This window comes from Colius striatus, chromosome 14 (assembly GCF_028858725.1).
Source record: "Colius striatus isolate bColStr4 chromosome 14, bColStr4.1.hap1, whole genome shotgun sequence".
NCBI classification, from domain to species: Eukaryota; Metazoa; Chordata; class Aves; order Coliiformes; family Coliidae; genus Colius; species Colius striatus.
In genome coordinates, this window is record NC_084772.1 from 12982811 (window position 1) to 13001708 (window position 18898).

An 18898-nucleotide genomic window follows, 5' to 3' on the forward strand; every position below is an offset into this window, starting at 1 on the left:
GCAGCCGCCTCCGCGCCGCGCGGACGGGCCGGGGAGGCGGGAGCCAATGGGAGCCGGCGGGGGACGGCGCCGCGCTCTCCCGTGAGCCCGCGCGCGGCGCGGCGGCGGCGCCATGTCGGTGGCGTTCGTGCCCGAGCGGCTGCGCGGCAAGGCCGAGGTGAACCAGGAGACGCTGCAGCGGGTGAGCGCGGGCCGGGCGGGGCGCGGCGGGGGCACGGCGCCTCCCGGCTCGCCTGAGGGGCAGCCGGCCCGGCCCTGCCCGGCGGGGGCGGGGGGCCTGCGGCGGGCGGTGACGGCGAGTCCTGTGCCGTAGTTGCTGGAGGAGAACGACCAGCTGATCCGGTGCATCGTGGAGTACCAGAGCAAGGGCCGGGCCACCGACTGCGTGCAGTAAGTGAGCCGCGCGGGTGCCAGGCCGGGCTGCGCTCTCCAGAGCTTTGCTGCTGTTTGTCAGGAACATGAGGCGTGGTGCTGTTTCAGAGGTCGCCCAACAGTTACTGTCACAGCTCTGTAAAGCACTTTCCAGTGCTGCTCTGTAGAGTAAACGTGACGCCCGCTCCGTTTTGTCAGGGCCTTTGCTCCCTGTCAGGATGAAATCCGCTTCTCGGGCTGCCCCCGCTGTGTGTGCAAATCACGGGGTGTTGTTCTAGAGGAGCTGCGACAGTCGGTCCCTGGCTCTGCAGCGGTTCAGCTCTTGAACTTGCGGAGGGCCCGGATGCTGGGCAAGGTGAGAGCGGCAGCGGGCCCGGGCCGTGCCGGCGGCTCAGCCCTGCCCTGCCCAGCCGCGGAGCTTTGTCCTCTCCCGCCTCTGGGCTGCGCTCCTGCAGCTCTGCGCCTCTGACGTGTGGAGCATACAGAGATCTTACGTATACATTTGCTGTCACGGTTGGTAGCACATATTTTATTACAGAGCACAGAATACTAGGCTTTAGAGCAGGATATGGAGGTGTTTGCCCTGGCTTTTATTATTATTAGATATTTCTTTCTCTAACAGCAAATAATGATCAGATTACAGAAGTGACTATTAAAGTGTGGGTAGTTTGCTGGAAAATAACCCATTTCCCAGATACTATGTTTTTTCCTTTCACAGGTATCAGCATATCCTGCATAGAAACCTCATTTATTTAGCTACGATTGCAGATGCGACTCCCCCCAGCACGCAGAAGGCTGGAGACTGACTGCACATAAGTCACACAAGCAGTGATGCTTTAAGAAGCTGTAGAAATACTTATAGTCCCACTTTTGAGAGCTGATGTGTGGTCTTGAAAGGCTGGTAAAAAGTCATCTGTACTTTTATGTTAAAAACATGAATAATGGGTTTGATGTGGTATTGGGCTTTCTCCTCATTGCTGTAAGCAGAACTTCAGGGTGATAATGATCACACTCCCTTTTCCCTCTGGAAAAACTCCTTGTGGTATGCTTCTGAAAGTAGCCTAGTTGTTAGGACAGCAAGACCAGAGGTGCCTTTGGGGGACTCTTGTACTGTCACTGAATTGGAGACTGCTTCATCACTCTTGAGTCTGTGTAATGTATATTAAGAGGGTAAGCATTTACCCAACCTACCTCCAGCAGGACAAAGGCAGGGATAATATTGCCAGCCACATGCACAGTAGACTGGTTGGGAGCTTGTGTAGGAATTGTGCTGAATAAAATGGAGATGTTCTTCTTTAGTTGTAGCATATTCTGGATTAACGTAACATATCAACAAAAGAGCAACTCAAGTGATTCCATGAAACAGAAATATTAACGGTTCCAGGAAACAGGGGACCCCTTGCATAACTTGGAGTAAGTAACTGCAAGAGAGAAAGAGCTTTACTTTCAGTGAGAGAAGGCTGAGGGTTTGCCTCACTTGTGTCAAGACTTCCGTTTTGCTCTGTACTGCAGCCTTTGTGAACAAGTAAAACTCTTGTATCCTCAGACCGACTTCATGTACTTCCTTGGTGTTTGTCAGCATTTCTGGGCAGCTGGAGGCCCCTGTCCTGACCCACAGAGCACAGCTCACTGTTACCCCCTCAGAGCAGGTCAGGGGTACAATTAATGTAAGCTAAACCACGGGTTCTGTCTGGGGGGAACAGGGGCTGCTTTTTGATCACTACACTACCATCACAATTACTTGGTCTGGGATTGCTGAAAGTTCTTTGTCAATGGTGACCTGCAGTCCTAGTCCCAAGCCAGCACTAAGGCAATTCCTGAAGCACGTTCTTCCATGCCATCTACCTGGAAAAGTAGCCTTAAAGATGCTTCAGGTCACACAGTGCATAAGGTTCGTGTTTATAGGATGAGGCAGTTGACAATTTTCAAACTGTTAACATGGGATTATTTAAAGAAATTGTTTTGTTTACAAACCAAAGTTACAGGTTAAGGTGCTGCTCATTTTCAGCAAGGTGCATATTTTAAACAGGTATCACCTATTCAATGGTTATCTTTAATAAAGCAAATAGTTGACTTTTACAGAAGCTTTAAAATACAAACTGTACAGTTCCAGTTCCGAAGCGTTAGCTATTCACAAGCACTGCAGGAAGGGAGTTCACTAAGCACCAACCCCTTGCACTTGGCAGTGTTAAGTGAAGGTTAATGGCAAGACTCGTTTGCCAAGTGCAAAAACTGGGAAAATGGCCAGTGTTCAGAACAATCGGAGGCAAAGGACAGAGTAGCACCTATGTGGTCAGAACGCAGACAGACCTGCTCGCTTTCAGCATTCACTGATGGACGTCCAGACGCTCAGCAGCATCTGTAACCATGAACGAACTGCAAAAACTATAGCGGGAATCTTGGCACTTGTTAGGAAAAGTTCAAAAGTAAGTGTTCTCATCAACTTCCATTTTGGTCTTAGTACAAATAACCAGTAAGTACAACCAAATTTAGGATTTAATATTAGATCTAAATGACAAGATTTAAGAAACTCAAAACCATTCAAGTTAAATAACCACTAACATTTTCAGCAGAGGGCTTTCAAAATTATAGTAGTACAGACCATTAACATTTTACAGACAGAAGCCACACTGATTGTGCAAAGCACATTACTGTAAAAAGTCTATGTACAGCAAACAAATCTTTGTAAACATGGTAAGTATGAAGTTTCAGAAAACATGGTGACAATATCATAAATACAGGCAACATTGGCATCCTCAAACAGCACAAAAGGTAACAATGGGGGCCTGCAAATAGAGCCCGTCACCATACAAACAGAAAAGGTGGATGGGTTTCCAATACCCACATGTTTAATAGGTTTAGTGTTGTGTCTATTTTATATTTATATATATATATAACATTTATTTTTGGTATCTTCAGATATAGATGTACTTAGTTTGTAAAAACAAAACCAACAAATGTGCTTTATCTTCATTGAAAAATTATGTAGTTACAACCAATAACCCATTTACTAGTAGTTAACATATTAGAATGATATGACTTAAGAAAAATACAAAAATAAGATTAATACTGTCAAAACTCTTATACCAGAAAATATTGTGGTTTTTAGACTCTTTCAAAGATGAAATATGAAAATTTAAATAAGCTCTAACTATATAAAGAATCTTCTGTCATCTCAATTAATATACAGTGGGATAGCTATACATATATTTACCATTGTTCTTCAATTTTTAAGCACCAGTCACTCTCCCGGATCCACTTTGGTTGGAAGATCATTCCCAATTCCACAGGTTCACTTAATGGCACATATTGACTGCAAATAATTACTTTATCCTTTTAAAAAAAATAATGTTCTTTTCCCTAACTGCTACCCCACGTTTCAGTTCAGTATCTTCTGAGCCAGCTCACAATTTTTAATCAACTGTAGCATCTGAAATAAGACTTTTAAATATATGCAAGTAGTCTTTTTAGGCTATACTTTCACAAACTTAAGGAGCACTGTGTGGATAATGCCTTTGGCCAAATGAAGCAGTAGGAAACGGTGTAGTTATTGGAAAACCAGTGTCGTATTATCCACACAGGCGCTGTCTAGTTGCAGCAGCTCAGCTAACATCTGTGACACAAGGCTGAGTGGTTCTGCTGATCTTAGAGTAAGGAAACTACCACAAAATGCATTCTCGCAACTGTTCCTGCGACAGTTTCACAACGAACTCCCTTGTGTGGCACACCAAAAGCTGCTGCTGCACTTCAGTTAAAAGAAGCTGCCCATGGGCCCTGTCGGGAGGATACAACAGCTCTACGGCGTGGCCGTGACATTTAAACGCAATGCTGAGCAAAGTGACCACTATTTGCTTCAACATACTCAAACGTGTCTCAGTAAGATGTTTAACTATAAATCTATATGAAAAATAGCTATAAAATACAGTGTTTCTCGTATGGTAGTCCTTCAGCAGTTCTTTTTTTAAAAAAGGTTTGAAAGTAAAGGCAATATACACATTTTCAAAAGCATTTCTACATCACAGTTTCGGGCTGTTTCATGTACATCAAACAAACACACGGGCCACGTTTGCTCAGCACTGTAAATGAGAATTTAAGAGCTTGTATCTCTCCCCCAGCCCCCCACAATTAACAAGCTAAACAGGGTACAGCCAGTGCACAACTGTGAAACGTGGAGCCGTCGTTCACGTTTTGGCCCTGTGCTGCATTTCCCACTTCCCAAAGCCGTTAGTACTGATGCAGGTAAGACGGTCTGCGTTCGTGCTTCACTGGGAAAGCTTTGAAGCCCTTATTGATCTGTTTGTGCTGGGAAGGCGGCGGCGGCTGCGCGTAGCTGAAGCTGGAGGACAGCCCGGCTGGCGGCGCACAGTCCGCGGCGGCCGCCCACAGCGGTGGCGGCAGCAGCTGCATCGCCTCGCCCCACTGGCTGACGGGGCCGCTCAGCGGGTACAGGGAGCTGCTCTGGCTGGGCAGCGTGCTGGGCACCGAGGACGTGTGCTGCCAGGGGGCCTTGGGAGGCCACGTTTTGGTTTTATTATCCTGAGGAAACAAAATCAGTTGGTTGGGGGATTTAATACCAAAGTATTCTTTTTAGAGATAATATGTGGTGCATCCCCTTATCCTTAAGACATTTGTTGAAGATGGTGTTTGAAAGCAGGACTGATGCAGATATGTAGCACTCTCAATTCTAATATAGGCACCTCTATCTAAAATATCTACCTAGTGATAAACCTTTTCCTTCACTTCAGCACGTTTGCCTGACACAAAGTAGCCTCTCTCTAGGTCACAATTTCTAGCAAGACAGGTAGTAAATCTGCTGATGCTTTAGTTTTCTCTGCAGAGACAGTTAAAACATTGTGTCGCTTTTTGGCTTATCTGGAAACCTTTGGGTCTGTGATCGTTTCTGCTACACGGGAAAATTAGAAGTGATTTCCATTTTAATATTGAAACTTGGTGACTTAGATAAAAGCATCTAGACAGAGCTACTTGACTGCAGATAGTCTGGGTTTTAGCTGAGGTAAGCGAGCTGGAGATACAGATGCTCTTCTGGTGGTTTTCCCAGTATAAACCACCCCAACATACAAACAGGGAAAGTGACTAAGCAAAGCTGTTTTGCACTTACCTGATTCCGGTCATCTGCTGCAGAAAGAAGAGGTGGTGATGGGAGTGTACTAGGTTCCTGTTCGCCACTACTGTGTTTTCTGCCAAAAAAACAGTGACATTTAGGTTTGGGCTTTTTTTTTTTGAATGAGTCACTGCCATTAATCTGCCTCTGGCATTTACCATTCTGTGTTCTGTCTGTCACACTTGACAGCAGAGAAGGTGTACCAGTGTTTCATCTCATGTATTTTTGCTCAGTATAAGTAGAAGCAGCAATGCAGAAAAACTCATTCCTGAATACTGACACAGGCTGCAAAGTGCAGGAGTTTTTTGAGCTACAGCAACACGCTCATTTTTCTGTAGAGCTGAAGGAACAGGCTAGTCTTTTGCCTACTTTGAAGGCATCTGCCAGAAAATGCCTTTTTTTTTTCCTCTGCAGTCAGCTTCAGAACACTGAACCCTTTTGCCTTCTCTTACTGCACAGTTAAAGGTATTTTGTCAGGCCCTTACTTGTAGAATGTTTTCCTTCCTGAAAGTAATGTAAGACAGTAGTACTGGCACGGCAGCTGAAGTCTCTATTTCGTGAAGTGCACTCTTTGGAAACTTCCTGCTGCTTTTCTCTTCAGAGCATTACGTAAAGTACAGGCTTGCTTTCTTCACTCCATGACCAACCTCTAGATACCTAGTGGCTTGGCAGATTAATTCACCCACTAGATCTTACTGAATTTTCCTTTCCTGCCAGAACTAATTACTACTTTTCCTGTGAGTGCTTATTAGGTGTCTCTCTTCCAGTAACTTCAATTTAGCATTTATTGAAGCTCAATTCCTGTCCCTCCTTGTCTTGTTAAGTCTAAGTGTAAAGATTCAAAGAACAGCTCCTCTTTTGGTCAGTGCCTTTCCACCTGCTTGCCTTACCCCCAGCATTTTCAGCTCTCAGTGTACTCCCTGGCTGGCAATGCATCTGAAGGAGCTCTCCAGGTATAACCTGCAGGTGACTGGCAGTACATCCACTGACTTTCTTGTCACCAACAAGCAGTCAGACATTCTTGTGTCTAAACATAGTGGCTCAGAATTATTCTGTGATCAAAACAAAACCAGAATATTTGGCCAAAGAACTAGCACTTTTTAGGAAAGGCTCTGAAAAACAGTGGGAGAGAATGATCCTAGACTGGAATTGGGTTGGATTCACGCTTCATCTTTCACCTTTATTATTGTCCTCACTACCCTCCATGACAGAATTACAGCTCCTAGCCCTTTAGGAAAGCAGAAAACAGTTGTAATTCATGCAACTACTCTGAAGTGGATTGCTCATAGATGAAAATCCTGGCTTAGTTTTTAAGTTACTGATCTTACTTATCAATGCAATTAACCCTCCTCTTCATATTGGCAGAAATAAAGGACTAAAGAGGCATGTATTTATGGCTACTAAAACAGGCAAGATAAAGTCTACCCAACATTATCAACAGTACTTTCCTGAGTGACACAAAGCTGCAGCAGAAGCCAGGAAACAAAAACTCCCACAAACCAACGAAACTTGCTGGCATCAAACTGCACAATGGTAGGGGCACAACAAAGCTAAGTGCACAGTTCAGAAGACCAATTAAATGATCTCTAATACCTCAGTAATTTAAAAACAAGTGTCATTCAAACCAGATTATCTTGGAAGAGGGAAAGCATCAGATCTTTTAACAACTGGCTCTTTGCACAGATGCTAATTTGTATGAGACAGCAACTAACAGATCCCACTTAGGGAATTCCCACTTTGGGAATCCCAAGCATTGAGGTCAGACACACAACACTGATCCCCACCATCAGTCCAATGCATAATCTGACCTCTGGGTAACTCATTAGCAGGAAGTTCCTTTGTGTGGCTACTCAAATGGTCAAAGAGAGGACTCCTCTGAAACAGTACATGTTTGTGTTCGTTTTGCTCACCTCCTTTGCTTTACAGCAGCAACAAGGTCTGGCCCTGAGAACATGGAGAACAAACTGTCTCCGTTAGCTGAAGAGGTCTCATCACTGGAGCTGGCAGAGTCTCCTTGAGTACCAGACCAGTTATTTGTCACATCACTGTAAGACAAAAACTTGTGTTAGTGCCTGCTCCAGACCACGTGCCCTGCTTAGTTACACAGAATCTTTGTCATCAGTGATACCTCAGAGCACAAAGAAATTTCAATCCTTTGTGAAATATACCAGTAATATAAATACTTTCACTCATTTACTTCCATGTGATCTCATCAATTATTTTGGATTTACAGTCACTTCATATGTATTTTACAAAAATAAGAATATAGATAGAGATAGGGATTCCTGCCTCCCTTGGTCAGGGAGGAGAAATAAGTGACACTTGGTTTGGAGTAACTAAGCACTTGACTTTTTCATTACAAAACTGAGCTAGGACACTTGTCCTACCGGTTTTAAACTGGCTTGAGAGTCACAGCTGTTGCATTATGATGGACAAATGGACAGAGGATCTTGAAACACTCCTGCTGTAATGGACAGGTTAACCATCTGGAAGAGTTTAAGAACTACGGATGTACTTGCTGTACAGCACCTGCCTTATAGTACAAAGGCTAAGTGGCTAAAATCTGGAAAGCTGAACTGAGTCAGGCACTGCAACTTTTCAGCATCACTTTTCAGCAATAATAGGTCTTAAAGGCTTTCAGAATACCAAAAGAAAACCATTCTGAATTAATCTGTGCCATAAATGCATTATTTCCTCTGAGTCCAAATCAGCACACATTCCACTCTAAAGAAGACATCAAACTGATGTCAGTGCTTCGGTTCAGCAAAGCAGGAAGGGCTCAGAGTCCTCAGTCTGACATAATGAAGTGCAGCTTTCACAGATACAGCAGCAACTGGAAAACACATCAGTATTCCCACACTCTGCCAAGTTTAAGTGTGAAACAGACTCGCATACAATAAAAACAAACTCTTGCCCAATCTCGTACCCTTCTGTGAAATACTCAGGGAAGGGCCAGGTTTTATGAGGATCATCAGGAAGAGGCCAGTTGCCGCGGGTGTTGCTGGGCCGCCGGACGTGCTGTGCTTGCCGTTTCTGTTGCATAGCCTGGTTCACCCCAGCAACATAGCGGGCGAATTCTGGATCAGAGCCAACTGAATTAAAGAAACCAAGAAGACAGTTGCTGACATTCAGCTATTTCTGCAGCAATTATCCCCCTCATTTAATCCTTCAGGCTTGACCACACCCCACAACAGAACATAATTCCCTCACTGATAAGTGCCAGACAACACTTGATAGCTCTTCATGGAGCTGTGAAGAATGGGAAAGGCTTTAAGACAGCAGACAGGCACCATCCACACATGGGGGATAGTAATTCTGACATGGAAGTACACTTGCCCCTTGCATTCCACCAGGGAAATAGTATTTGTCACTATGACTGTGTCTATACACTGAGAGGTCCAACATACCACCAGCAGATGCTGACAGTTAGAATGAAGGCCTGTACATTTATCCAAGCTCAGAGAAAAACATTGCCATCTGGCACCAACTACAACTGGCCCATGACTCCCAGCCAGGCTGGGATCCTGCTTACTTTGAGAAACTAGAATCTCAGGCTGATGATATTAGAACATATAGCCCAGAAATTGCCTACTTTCTTCAAGGACTAGACAATGACTTCAAAATCCTCCTGACCTGAAAAACATTTCAGAGCAAGACTGGTATTTACAGAAAAAAGCAGCAAATCTTAAAACCAGAAAATATTCCATTCTTCAAGTCCCACACATCTGTGATCTGGTAAGTGATCAGCATCATCTTGAGCAGACACAGCAAAAGCCTTAATGGAAGAATGTTTTAAATGCTCAAATAATCAGCACAAATAATCAATGTATTAAGAAGAATGCTGTTAAGAGCCAGTGTAATTGAGTTTCCACATCTTCTGTTTCTTTTTGCCCTCCCCCCCCACTTTTTTTTTTTGTTCTGAGGGAAAATTTTGCAGTCTGACTGGATTTATGGAAAACGTCTAGACTCCACGCACAGCGATTGCAGCAGGAAGTGCAGAGCTGCTGCCTTGCCAGTCCCAGGGAGGGAAGACTGAAGAACATCCCACAGGCACGCACAGCTCAGATCAGTCTTGCACGTGACAGCTTCCCCAGTCCAATTCAGCAATTAGAAGAGTTCCTTCATTTTCATATAGTACATTCAGGAAAGAGCTCCAAAATGTTTTGTTGGATGCAAATTAAAACAAGGAAAGCATTTTTTTCAGTACATTCTTGAACATATATCAGCAGGGGACAGAGCTATCTGACAGCTGCACAGTAACAAGATGTTCCCACTAACACTTGACCTTATGTCAATTTAAGATGAGGTTGGAAGCCAGACAGATCCTCAGGTCTGAGGATAGATTCTAGACAGCTTCTGAAGGGCATCTAGGTTTTTTGTCCTGTGGACAGCATTAAATGTTAAATCACTCTTCTATTCAAAATAACAATCTGCATTAATTTTTACATACCAGCTGAACACCTTTTTATCAGATAGGGCTTTTTTTACTTAATTCTTTCTCATCTGTGAAAGTAATTCAAAAGACTTGGAAGTATCAGCACTCCTTGTACTAGTTCTTACTGCAACCTTCCTTTATCAGGTTCTTACAGATGATAAAAGTACTGCAAGATACATTTTTGGTAGCCTTTGACACGAAAAGCAATCAATTGGATAAATCCTTAATTAGCAGACTTGCTTCTGAAAATATATGATTTTCAGGCTCTAAAAATATCATAAAAGTAATGCCATTTGTTTCAAATGACAAATGTACAAAGTCCTAAAAGAGCCTGGAAATGTAGAAGTGTTTCATCTTCTAAAGTTTTCTGTACTATACTAACTACAGCTTAAATTAAACAACCCCACATCACAGCTCAACTTGGCAAGTGACAAGAAGAAATGCTGTCTTTCTGATGGAAATACCTATTTGATTAGAAGGTGGGTGTTTCGTTGGTTTGGGGTTTTTAAACTCTTATCTGTGGAAAATACCATTCACGTATCACTTCAACTGTAGAAACATAAATCTTCATCCACAGAGCACCATTTATCAGCTTGAATAGGTCACTTTTTCAGCTTTTAAGGTCCTCAATAGTCATCATTTCACATAGAACAAACCAAGTAGCTTTAAGTAAATCAAAAGGAAAATACTACAGAAATAGATTTAAATGCTAAAAATGCCAGTCCTTTGTGCTTTTTTTCCCCCCTATACTTTTTCCCCATACATCTATTTGCTGCTTGGTGAAAATCATTTTATCTTTCCTTAAAGGCTGTGTTAATCCTTAAGTATATACACCATAAATATGTTTTTAAGAGATGATGCTAACTCAGACTTAAATCTGTTAAAAAGCTTTGAGTAACTGATACCCGTTTTTGCCTTATAAGCTTCAGTAATTTATCAACTAAATTGACAAAATAACTATTAAGATTATGAGTCAAATAAGCTGGTTCCTGAGATGCCTGCACAGTCCTAAACACACACATGTTCAAATGGATTCATGGGGAAAAAGGGTTTTTCACGTTACTTTCAGTGCTGCCTCCCTCCAGGCACTTTTGGTAACTATACACCACAAACTTCTGTAGCTATGTTCCAGGCCAACAGAAATGGTATTTATGAGGTAGCAGATTTGTAAGTTGTTCTCAGTACTGCTATCAGAAGAATTAATTCAACTCCTCTTGGACCCTACAGTCAGTTTCATAGTCTTCACCTATTTCCTTATGACTATAACACTTTTTTCTCGCTTCATCTTTGACAACAGTCTCTCTACACTTACAACTTATTGATGGTTCAGACACATCTGGAAAACCACATAACAATTTCTCTTTAGGCACCCAAGCTTTTCACTGCAGTGACAGCTGTAGAACAAGAACCAGCACAACTCCTGTAGCACTGCATAGTGAGAGAGGGGAAATTAAAGATACAAGCCTGCTCTATCTCCAGACTGCAAGACTGATTAAGAGCAGAAAGGATCATTTTGGGAATAGGTAAAATATGTAAGTTTGGTTTTAAATAATTTTACAGATTAACAAGAGGAGGAACATCATCTTTAAGTATCTGTTTCAGTACTTCACAGAATCACAACATGGTGGGGGTTGGAAGGGATCAACTAAAGATCATCCAGAGGTTGCCCTCTGCTGAAGCAACGCATCAAGGTGGGTTTGGAAAACCTCCAGAGAAGAAGACTCCACACCTTCCCCTGGCAGTCTGTGCCAGGGCTCCCTCAGTCCTTGCAGGAATTAAGTTCTTCCTTAAGTTTAAGTGGAATTTTTTGTATTCTAGCTTTTGTCCATTACCCCTTGTCCTGTCACTGGACACTACAGAACAAAGTGCCGCCCCATTCTCTCGACAAACACCTTTTAAATACTTGCATGTATTAATGAAGTCCACATAGAAAAGGTCAGAACAACTGTAAGTGAGACAAAGATAAAGAATTTGTTGCCTTTCATCGTGAAAGTTGCTTGTACTTTAGTTCACCTTCTGTTAAAAAAGAAGAAAGGTAGACATCTACCTACCTGCTTGCCTTTGTACACACCCCAGCACATCCCATTGATAGCACTAGGAAATGAGTTATTGCTAGCAATATTTAACAGTATTCTCTGAAAAAGGACCCTTATGAAGAACATAATAAAGGAAAAGACACACACCTGCAGGGTCAAAAGGCAGGATTTCTCCCAGCATCCCAAAAACTCCATCAGTTTGGTCACGATTTGGCCACGTGTTGTTTCTAGGTCCTTGTGGTTTCTGTCCCAACATCTCTGACATCATATTGTCCATATAGCTGCTCACAAGACCCAAGCTGTACAAATCGGAGCTTAAATCTGAAAAACCAGGATTGTTCCACTGGTTTATGTGAGACAATCCAGCTCCAACAGCTTGGGCCGGCTGCTGCGAAGAATTAGTCAGCCACTTGGCAGGTACACGTTGCTGTGGTCCAATAGGTTGAAGCAAGTGTTGGTAGTACTGCATTTGCTGCTGCTGCTGCTTTTGTGACTGTTGTTGCTGTGACAAGCCTTGCTGAGGAGGATGTAGAGGTGTGTGAGAAACAGACTGCGGCTGCTGTTGTACTGTTCCCGATTTTTGCTCTGGTGCTGTAGAGGATGCAACAGAGTTCCTTCTTTTCACCGTTGGAGAAGTCTGCTGGGATTTGCCCATGTTAAAACCGGACAAGAAATCTATAACATCCTGCATTTCCTGGTCAGTTGGTAAATTCATACCTTTGTCATCCTTGCCATCATCCGGTTTGAAGAAGCTGTCCCGTCTCTCAACCAGGAACCCATTCACCAGCTGGTTATTTGTGCTCTGGATCGACTGCAGCGGCTCCGTGCTCCTCGGAAAGTTGCCGATGTTCAAAATGCTCTGTAACCGTGCGTCTATGTTAGTGGGCACTTTAGCTTTCTCCTCCGAGCTGGAACTTATGAACACATTTTTGGAAGGTGTACTGGGGATTGAATAACTTCCAGTGTTACTTGTACTGGTGCAGGAAGTTTTTTTTGTAAACCGTGAAGTCAATTTTGAGAAGGTCTTCTGCAGCCCCCCTGAAGATTTGCCTCCATTCCCAGATGGCATGTCAACTTGGTTCCCAAAGTCTGAGATCTCACGCTGTAGCTGGATCTGAATACAAGGCAAAGCTTGCTCCCTGCATCAACGAAAACATGTGTATCAAACCACCTAATACATAAGTTTGTACTTCAGGGGAAAAATGTGTGTTTGGGTATGAGCTGGTGGAAGGAACAAAACCCAAGATTGACGAGTTCATCAGCTACTTCTGATGGTAACAGTGCAACTCATCACTACTATTTGCAATAGCAATAAATTCCTTAAGAAATTTTAACTGTGCTTCAAGACCCAAACAGAGACTGATTTAATACAAAGTATTTTTGTAAGACAGAAAAAATAGTTTTGTACACTGGGGTAAGCTGCTGGTTTGGTCTTACAAAGACTGCTGTTTCTCTGTATGTCCCCATGTGTTACCTATGTAGATTGCCAAATTCCTGCTCTCTGTCTACTGTTCTCCCCTTCTGTTGAACCAGTACTATCAAATTCCTCAGTATAGATCTCAACAACCACAGCTTTGTTTATAGCAGTGAAGTACAACATGAGGCTCAAGAAGAGATGTACCTTCCTTCCTTCCACCTGTGGATGTCAAACATAGCAGTATAGAGCACATCTACTAGTCCCAAAGTCTTCTCTGGGTCCAGGCTCCTTTGTAGCAAAGACATAGTTGCTGGATCTTCTTTCAGACACCTGTACACATTAAATTGAAGTTACAAATAAAAATGTAATGTTTTATATTAAGCACTTTTACCATACTAGTCAGACAATGAAAGGCCAAGTGATGCACTTCTGCTCCTACACAGGTGTAATCAATAAAGGTAGCATAATGTATGAGTGCCTGAGGGTTCCTAAAGGCTACACCCTCCGGGCCCACTTTCTTTCTACTGTTGAATATACAACTCATCTAACTGGAAAATTAAGAGTTATATAATTTATTTAAAAATCATTATTAATAATTAGCTCTTCATCTGAGTAGGCATAATTCAGGCACAGAGCCAAGACATAAATACATAAAGCCCACTTCTGGGAAGTGTCTGACAGAAGACAGTAGTGCATGAGCATGTTCTGGGGTTCAGTACACAAACACCACACTCCTCTCCGTGGAGGACGAGTCAGCATCTCCAACAGTCTGGGGAAGGGCTACTGAGCTGTGAAGACGCAGGATCTGTGAATCTGCCTCATTCATGGCATAGAATATGGTGCGAATTTGAGGTGAGGTCAGCGTCTGTTCCATGTAAATATTATTCCATTCCACAAGTACTCAGGAGCTCCTGCAGAGGCAGCCAGAGGCAGTGTCCCACAGCGTCAGCAGGCGGAGCTCTGCCCCAAAGCACTCTACGCTGTTTTAGTTCTTTCACAACACAGCAATTTACATCAACAGAACACAGACGTGCCAGTTCATCCTCCACAGAGGAATGAGAGATGTGTTTGGGTGAACAGGCTCCCGACTGACGCTGGACATTGCCTGTCACTATTGGTACCACCAATATCTCACTGAGGGCTCACACCAACTCTCTTGTGCTCAAACTCCAACACTGAGTACTCCCAAGTAAGAGAGAAAGGAGGTATTCTCATCCCAAATTGCTGTTTCAGAAGGGGAGAAATCTGCAGTTTGAAGTGAGGATTAAGCCTAACAGTCTTTCATAGGCAGTCAACTAAACTGGTAGGAACAGCATCTCACAGAACACCATGTTCTGAGGCTCCTCAAACAACAGCTCAGTCAAGAAAGAGCTGAAGCTCTCATATTAATCTCCTCTAATTCCTGGCTTTCCTGAGGTAACAGCTGTGAGGAACTGCTGGGGAGAAGCATATCAGCAATACTATTGGATTTTTTTTTTTAACAAAACCTCTCTGATCATCAACCTTTTTCTTTTTCAAGTATGTCTTAGTGCCCCAGCACTGCCTCTCTTCTATTGCCTCCAACAGAGGCAGCACTAGTACAAAGACAACTGTCAGTCAGTCAGGAATGGTGGCATTCAAGTAGCTCCAGATAAAGGAACTTAGGGAAGAGATGCCATAATTGTGTAGTACTCTCCCATTTCTACTGCAACATTTTTCCCCTGTATATACTAGCAGCTATGACTGAAATAGTGGTTTTATTTACCAAGTTGATGGAACTTGCACCACAATTCTGGATCCTTCTAAACTTATCTGAGGAGCATAGGCTTCTTTATTTTCAATCTGTGCTGTGTCCACAACCACCTAGCAAATAAAATAAAAGGGAAATGATTTTGAGAATTAGTTCTAGTTATTTTCTCAGCCCTGTAGTTAGATGCCATAGGCTCGCCTCCCTGCCATGCTACAGTTGCAAAAATAACCAGATAAAACCAAAAACAACTCACAAAAACATTCCGAACTGATTTCTATTTTAATATCATTTAAAAAATTAAATGCTCAGTTTGATACAGTAACCTGTATTTCAAGGACTTAAGTTCTTCTCAATTACATACTGTAGTTATTTACCAACTGCTTTACCTAACAGCTGGTAATTGCCAATGGCTGCATATAATAGCCTTCACCCTTGAGAAGTTTGACAGTATCACTACTTTAATAGCTCACAAATTTCTATTTATCAAAATATTTTCAACAACTGCAGTGCATGGTAGGACATAGACAAGTAGTATTTATTCTGAAACTCTTCACAGAACTTGCAATTCTTAAGACACACATCCCCCCCACCAAGCCCCTTTTAAGAGTATAAAATCCCACGCTAACATTTCTCCATCCTACCAATGGAACTGTACTAATAGTAATTCCCTATTGTATACAGGGAAGAAAGTGACTGTTCAATTTGTTGAATTCTGAGCCTTCTGTAAGGCATCATGAAGATACATGGAAGATGAAAGTCTTGAAAATTAACCTTCTGTCATGAACCTTTCTTTTTATGGAATTGAGAAGGAATGGATTCACTTGAGCTTCATTTAAACTTTAATACCAGTGATAGTAAGTTCCATATTTGGTTCATGCTTTCTGTTGTTGTCCAGTCTGCATGGGTTGGCCTTTTTCATCATTTCCATAATTTCCTATTTTGGTCATGCTGAACCAGCCGCTTTTTGGCAGCAGTCAGCAGTTCTTGCTTCAGTGACTAGCAGATTAGCTGTACCATTTATCCTTGAAATGGCTAAAGTCCTCCAGTATAAATAAGCCTATTACTGCCTTTTTAGTCTAGAGAAGAGGGAACTGAGGGAAGATCTTATTAACATTTACAAATATCTAAAGGGTGGGTATCAGGAGGTCGGGACATCCCTTTTTTTCCATTGTAGCCAGCAACGGGACAAGGGGTAATGGGATGAAGCTGGAACACAAAAAGTTCCACTTAAATATAATAAAAAACTATTTCACTGTGAGGGTGAGGGAGCCCTGGCACAGGCTGCCCAGAGGGGTTGTGGAGTCTCCTTCCTTGGAGGTCTTCAAGACCCACCTGGATATGTTCCTATGCGATCTGATCTAGGTGACCCTGCTTTGCAGGGGAATTGGACTAGATGATCTCTAAAGGTCCCTTCCAACCCCTACCATTCTATGAGTCCACGATCCAACACTGGTTCTACTTTCTAACTGGTTGTGTGCTTCTGGTTATGAAGAAATGTGAAATTTGAATAATGCTGAGTCTCTTTCTTGGTTTAACAAAACCATCCAATGACACCTGAATTCAATTATTTCCAACCTCCTGGATATTTTTGCATAAGGCTTTAGTTTTCTAGTTGCCTGGTGTTAGTTCTAGTTTTCTCACTTGACTCCTAAGCATTTGTCTCAGTTTACTCAAACTTGTAAGACACGTCTAAGCACGGTGACAAAATGCTGTGCTAATATCCACTTAGGAAAATACCTCTCATTTAATAACAGGGTGACTCCATTACTTTTTTCCTTGTATTTGTACCATTCTAATTTTATGTAATTTGGTAATCTGCAATTCAGCTACACTGCGATTATAACTGGGATAACTTGAGAGATTTAAGATGAAGAGAGTTAAGAGAGATGAATTTCAGAGTGATTTTTCCCAACTCCAAGAAAAATACTGTGTGCATCTCACACCTGTAAGTCAGAACTAAAACTCTGATTTGTGCTGTCCTCCATCAGCTTCTGGCAAGGTGCATGGCAGTGCCCATCGCCTGGGCTTTGCCAGGCTGTCCCATCCCACCCCCATATCTTACTTTCTTCCCTTTAAGAAGTGTTACATTTCTCAACACACAGTCAGAGTTACAACATCTGGTATTTAAACACTGCTAGATTTAATGCTTCTATAATACATGTTGGGTTTTGCTACAGAGAGATCTACTAGCACAAAAAAAGGATGGCAGGAGACTCAGTCAAACCTTCCCTTCGTGGCTTTGCATGAGGCGCATTCAAAATTTTATTTCCTTTCATCCTCTGAATTTAACTACTTAAATACACATTACTTTTATTCAAACATGGAGACTTCTTAAGCTGACCCAAATCTGAAAATACAGGTTTTAATATATATGCTAAAGTAAAAACTGGAAAACTGCACTTAAAAAGTTTACTTCTTGTATGTTAAGAAACTGAAGCGTAAAATAGCTTTACAAGGAAAGTCATATCCAATTGTGCTTTCCACTCCTAATGAGTTTCTTAGAAGGCACATGGCAAGACAGGTTAGTGAAATTGTCAAGTAATACTCTTTTTTAAATTTGACATTTGAGTGAGAAATTTAAACACAATTCTGAACCAATGCAGACAGCTTAGTTTCTAAAAGCAGTAAACCAAAGACTACGTAATACTGTCCCATGATTCATTTATCCGAGTGCTATACAAAATAAACTTAAAATAAACACATTCTCCCTCCCTGCTTGGTGGGTGCTTAGAGGGGAGCTTCCTGTGCATCAGACATCTATTGTTCTTACTTTACAGGTGTTTCCTCTCTCGTATCCACCCAAAGAATGCTTTAAAAAAGCAAATTACCATTTCTCGCCATTGCATGAGGCTTCATACAAGCATAACTGAATCTTGTAAAAAAATTAAGGCATACAGTTTATATCTCATTTATTATATAGTTTATAACGAAAAGCCTCAACTCTCACACCCTTTCAAATTGTAACAAGTCAAAGCGAGAATGAAGGAAGGAAAGAAGGCATGCAAGTATTTTGTCATGTGTATAGCTCATTACTGCATCTTTGAAGATACAAACCTGCTAACTTCATAACCTGTGGTTCATGCAAAAACCTTTGGAGACATTCACGATTCCCAGGTAATATTCCTTGTATCAACACTGTCACTTGGGAGAATGTGTAAGTTAGTTTTATGCTGACAACTCTCAAAATGCTATGAATAATCTGAAGAATATCAGTGGTTTAATTACCAGCAGGTCTAACTAGTCATGTCTAGACTGGGGGACACCAGGAGATTTAGAGACTCCTGAGTCCAAAAGTGCCTCAGGCCACTCACCAAATCTCATCAGGGGAGAATAGGGTGTGCTCAGCCCCAAAACCCCCTGGAAAAGAAAGGGTAGGAGGTGGAGCATCCTCCAAGGCGTTCCTCACCTAGACATCAAGGAGCCAAGAACTCCTCCTAAGTTGCAGCACACTCCCATTGGGCTGCTGAGAAACTCTTGCCTGGCCTCATTTTTCATACCTTGCTGCTGACTCCCAGCATCCTGCCATGAACTATAGCAGCTGAAGACACAATCCCATGTAACTGTATCCATTTTCTACTTCTCTTGTATTTATTAATATTTCATACACATTTGCTCTGAAAACATCACAGTAGAAATCTGATTGATCCTACTACTCCACAGTTGCTTCCTCTCCCTGCAAAGATACCACTATCTTCAGCCTCCCTGTAAAACTTCCTTATACCAAGTGCTTAATGCACTGCCACCTCCTGTCCTCACATCCCTGCACCACAGTGAAGTGAGAACTGAC

At 42.4% G+C, this 18898-nt stretch overlaps 2 protein-coding genes across 4 annotated transcripts in view; one reads left to right on the forward strand and one right to left on the reverse strand.

Moving 5' to 3' along the window:
- Positions 1–72: 72 nt before the first annotated feature.
- On the forward strand, positions 73–1917 carry SS18L2 (SS18 like 2). Its single transcript, XM_062007674.1, has 3 exons — positions 73–181; positions 314–390; positions 1091–1917. The coding sequence occupies exons 1-3, from the start codon at positions 113–115 to the stop codon at positions 1176–1178; spliced, it is 234 nt and encodes a 77-aa protein (XP_061863658.1). The 5' UTR covers positions 73–112; the 3' UTR covers positions 1179–1917.
- A 995-nt stretch (positions 1918–2912) lies between these two features.
- GARRE1 (granule associated Rac and RHOG effector 1) overlaps positions 2913–18898 on the reverse strand; it is a 60265-nt gene continuing 44279 nt past the window's right edge. For all 3 annotated transcript variants that reach the window (XM_062007673.1, XM_062007671.1, XM_062007672.1), the window contains 7 exons: positions 15127–15224; positions 13587–13712; positions 12113–13104; positions 8421–8586; positions 7405–7539; positions 5492–5570; positions 2913–4908 (listed from right to left, as the gene is read on the reverse strand). In XM_062007673.1, coding sequence (XP_061863657.1) covers positions 4597–4908; positions 5492–5570; positions 7405–7539; positions 8421–8586; positions 12113–13104; positions 13587–13712; positions 15127–15224 — 1908 coding nt within the window. In that variant the 3' untranslated portion in view covers positions 2913–4596. The remainder of the gene's footprint in view (positions 4909–5491; positions 5571–7404; positions 7540–8420; positions 8587–12112; positions 13105–13586; positions 13713–15126; positions 15225–18898) is intronic.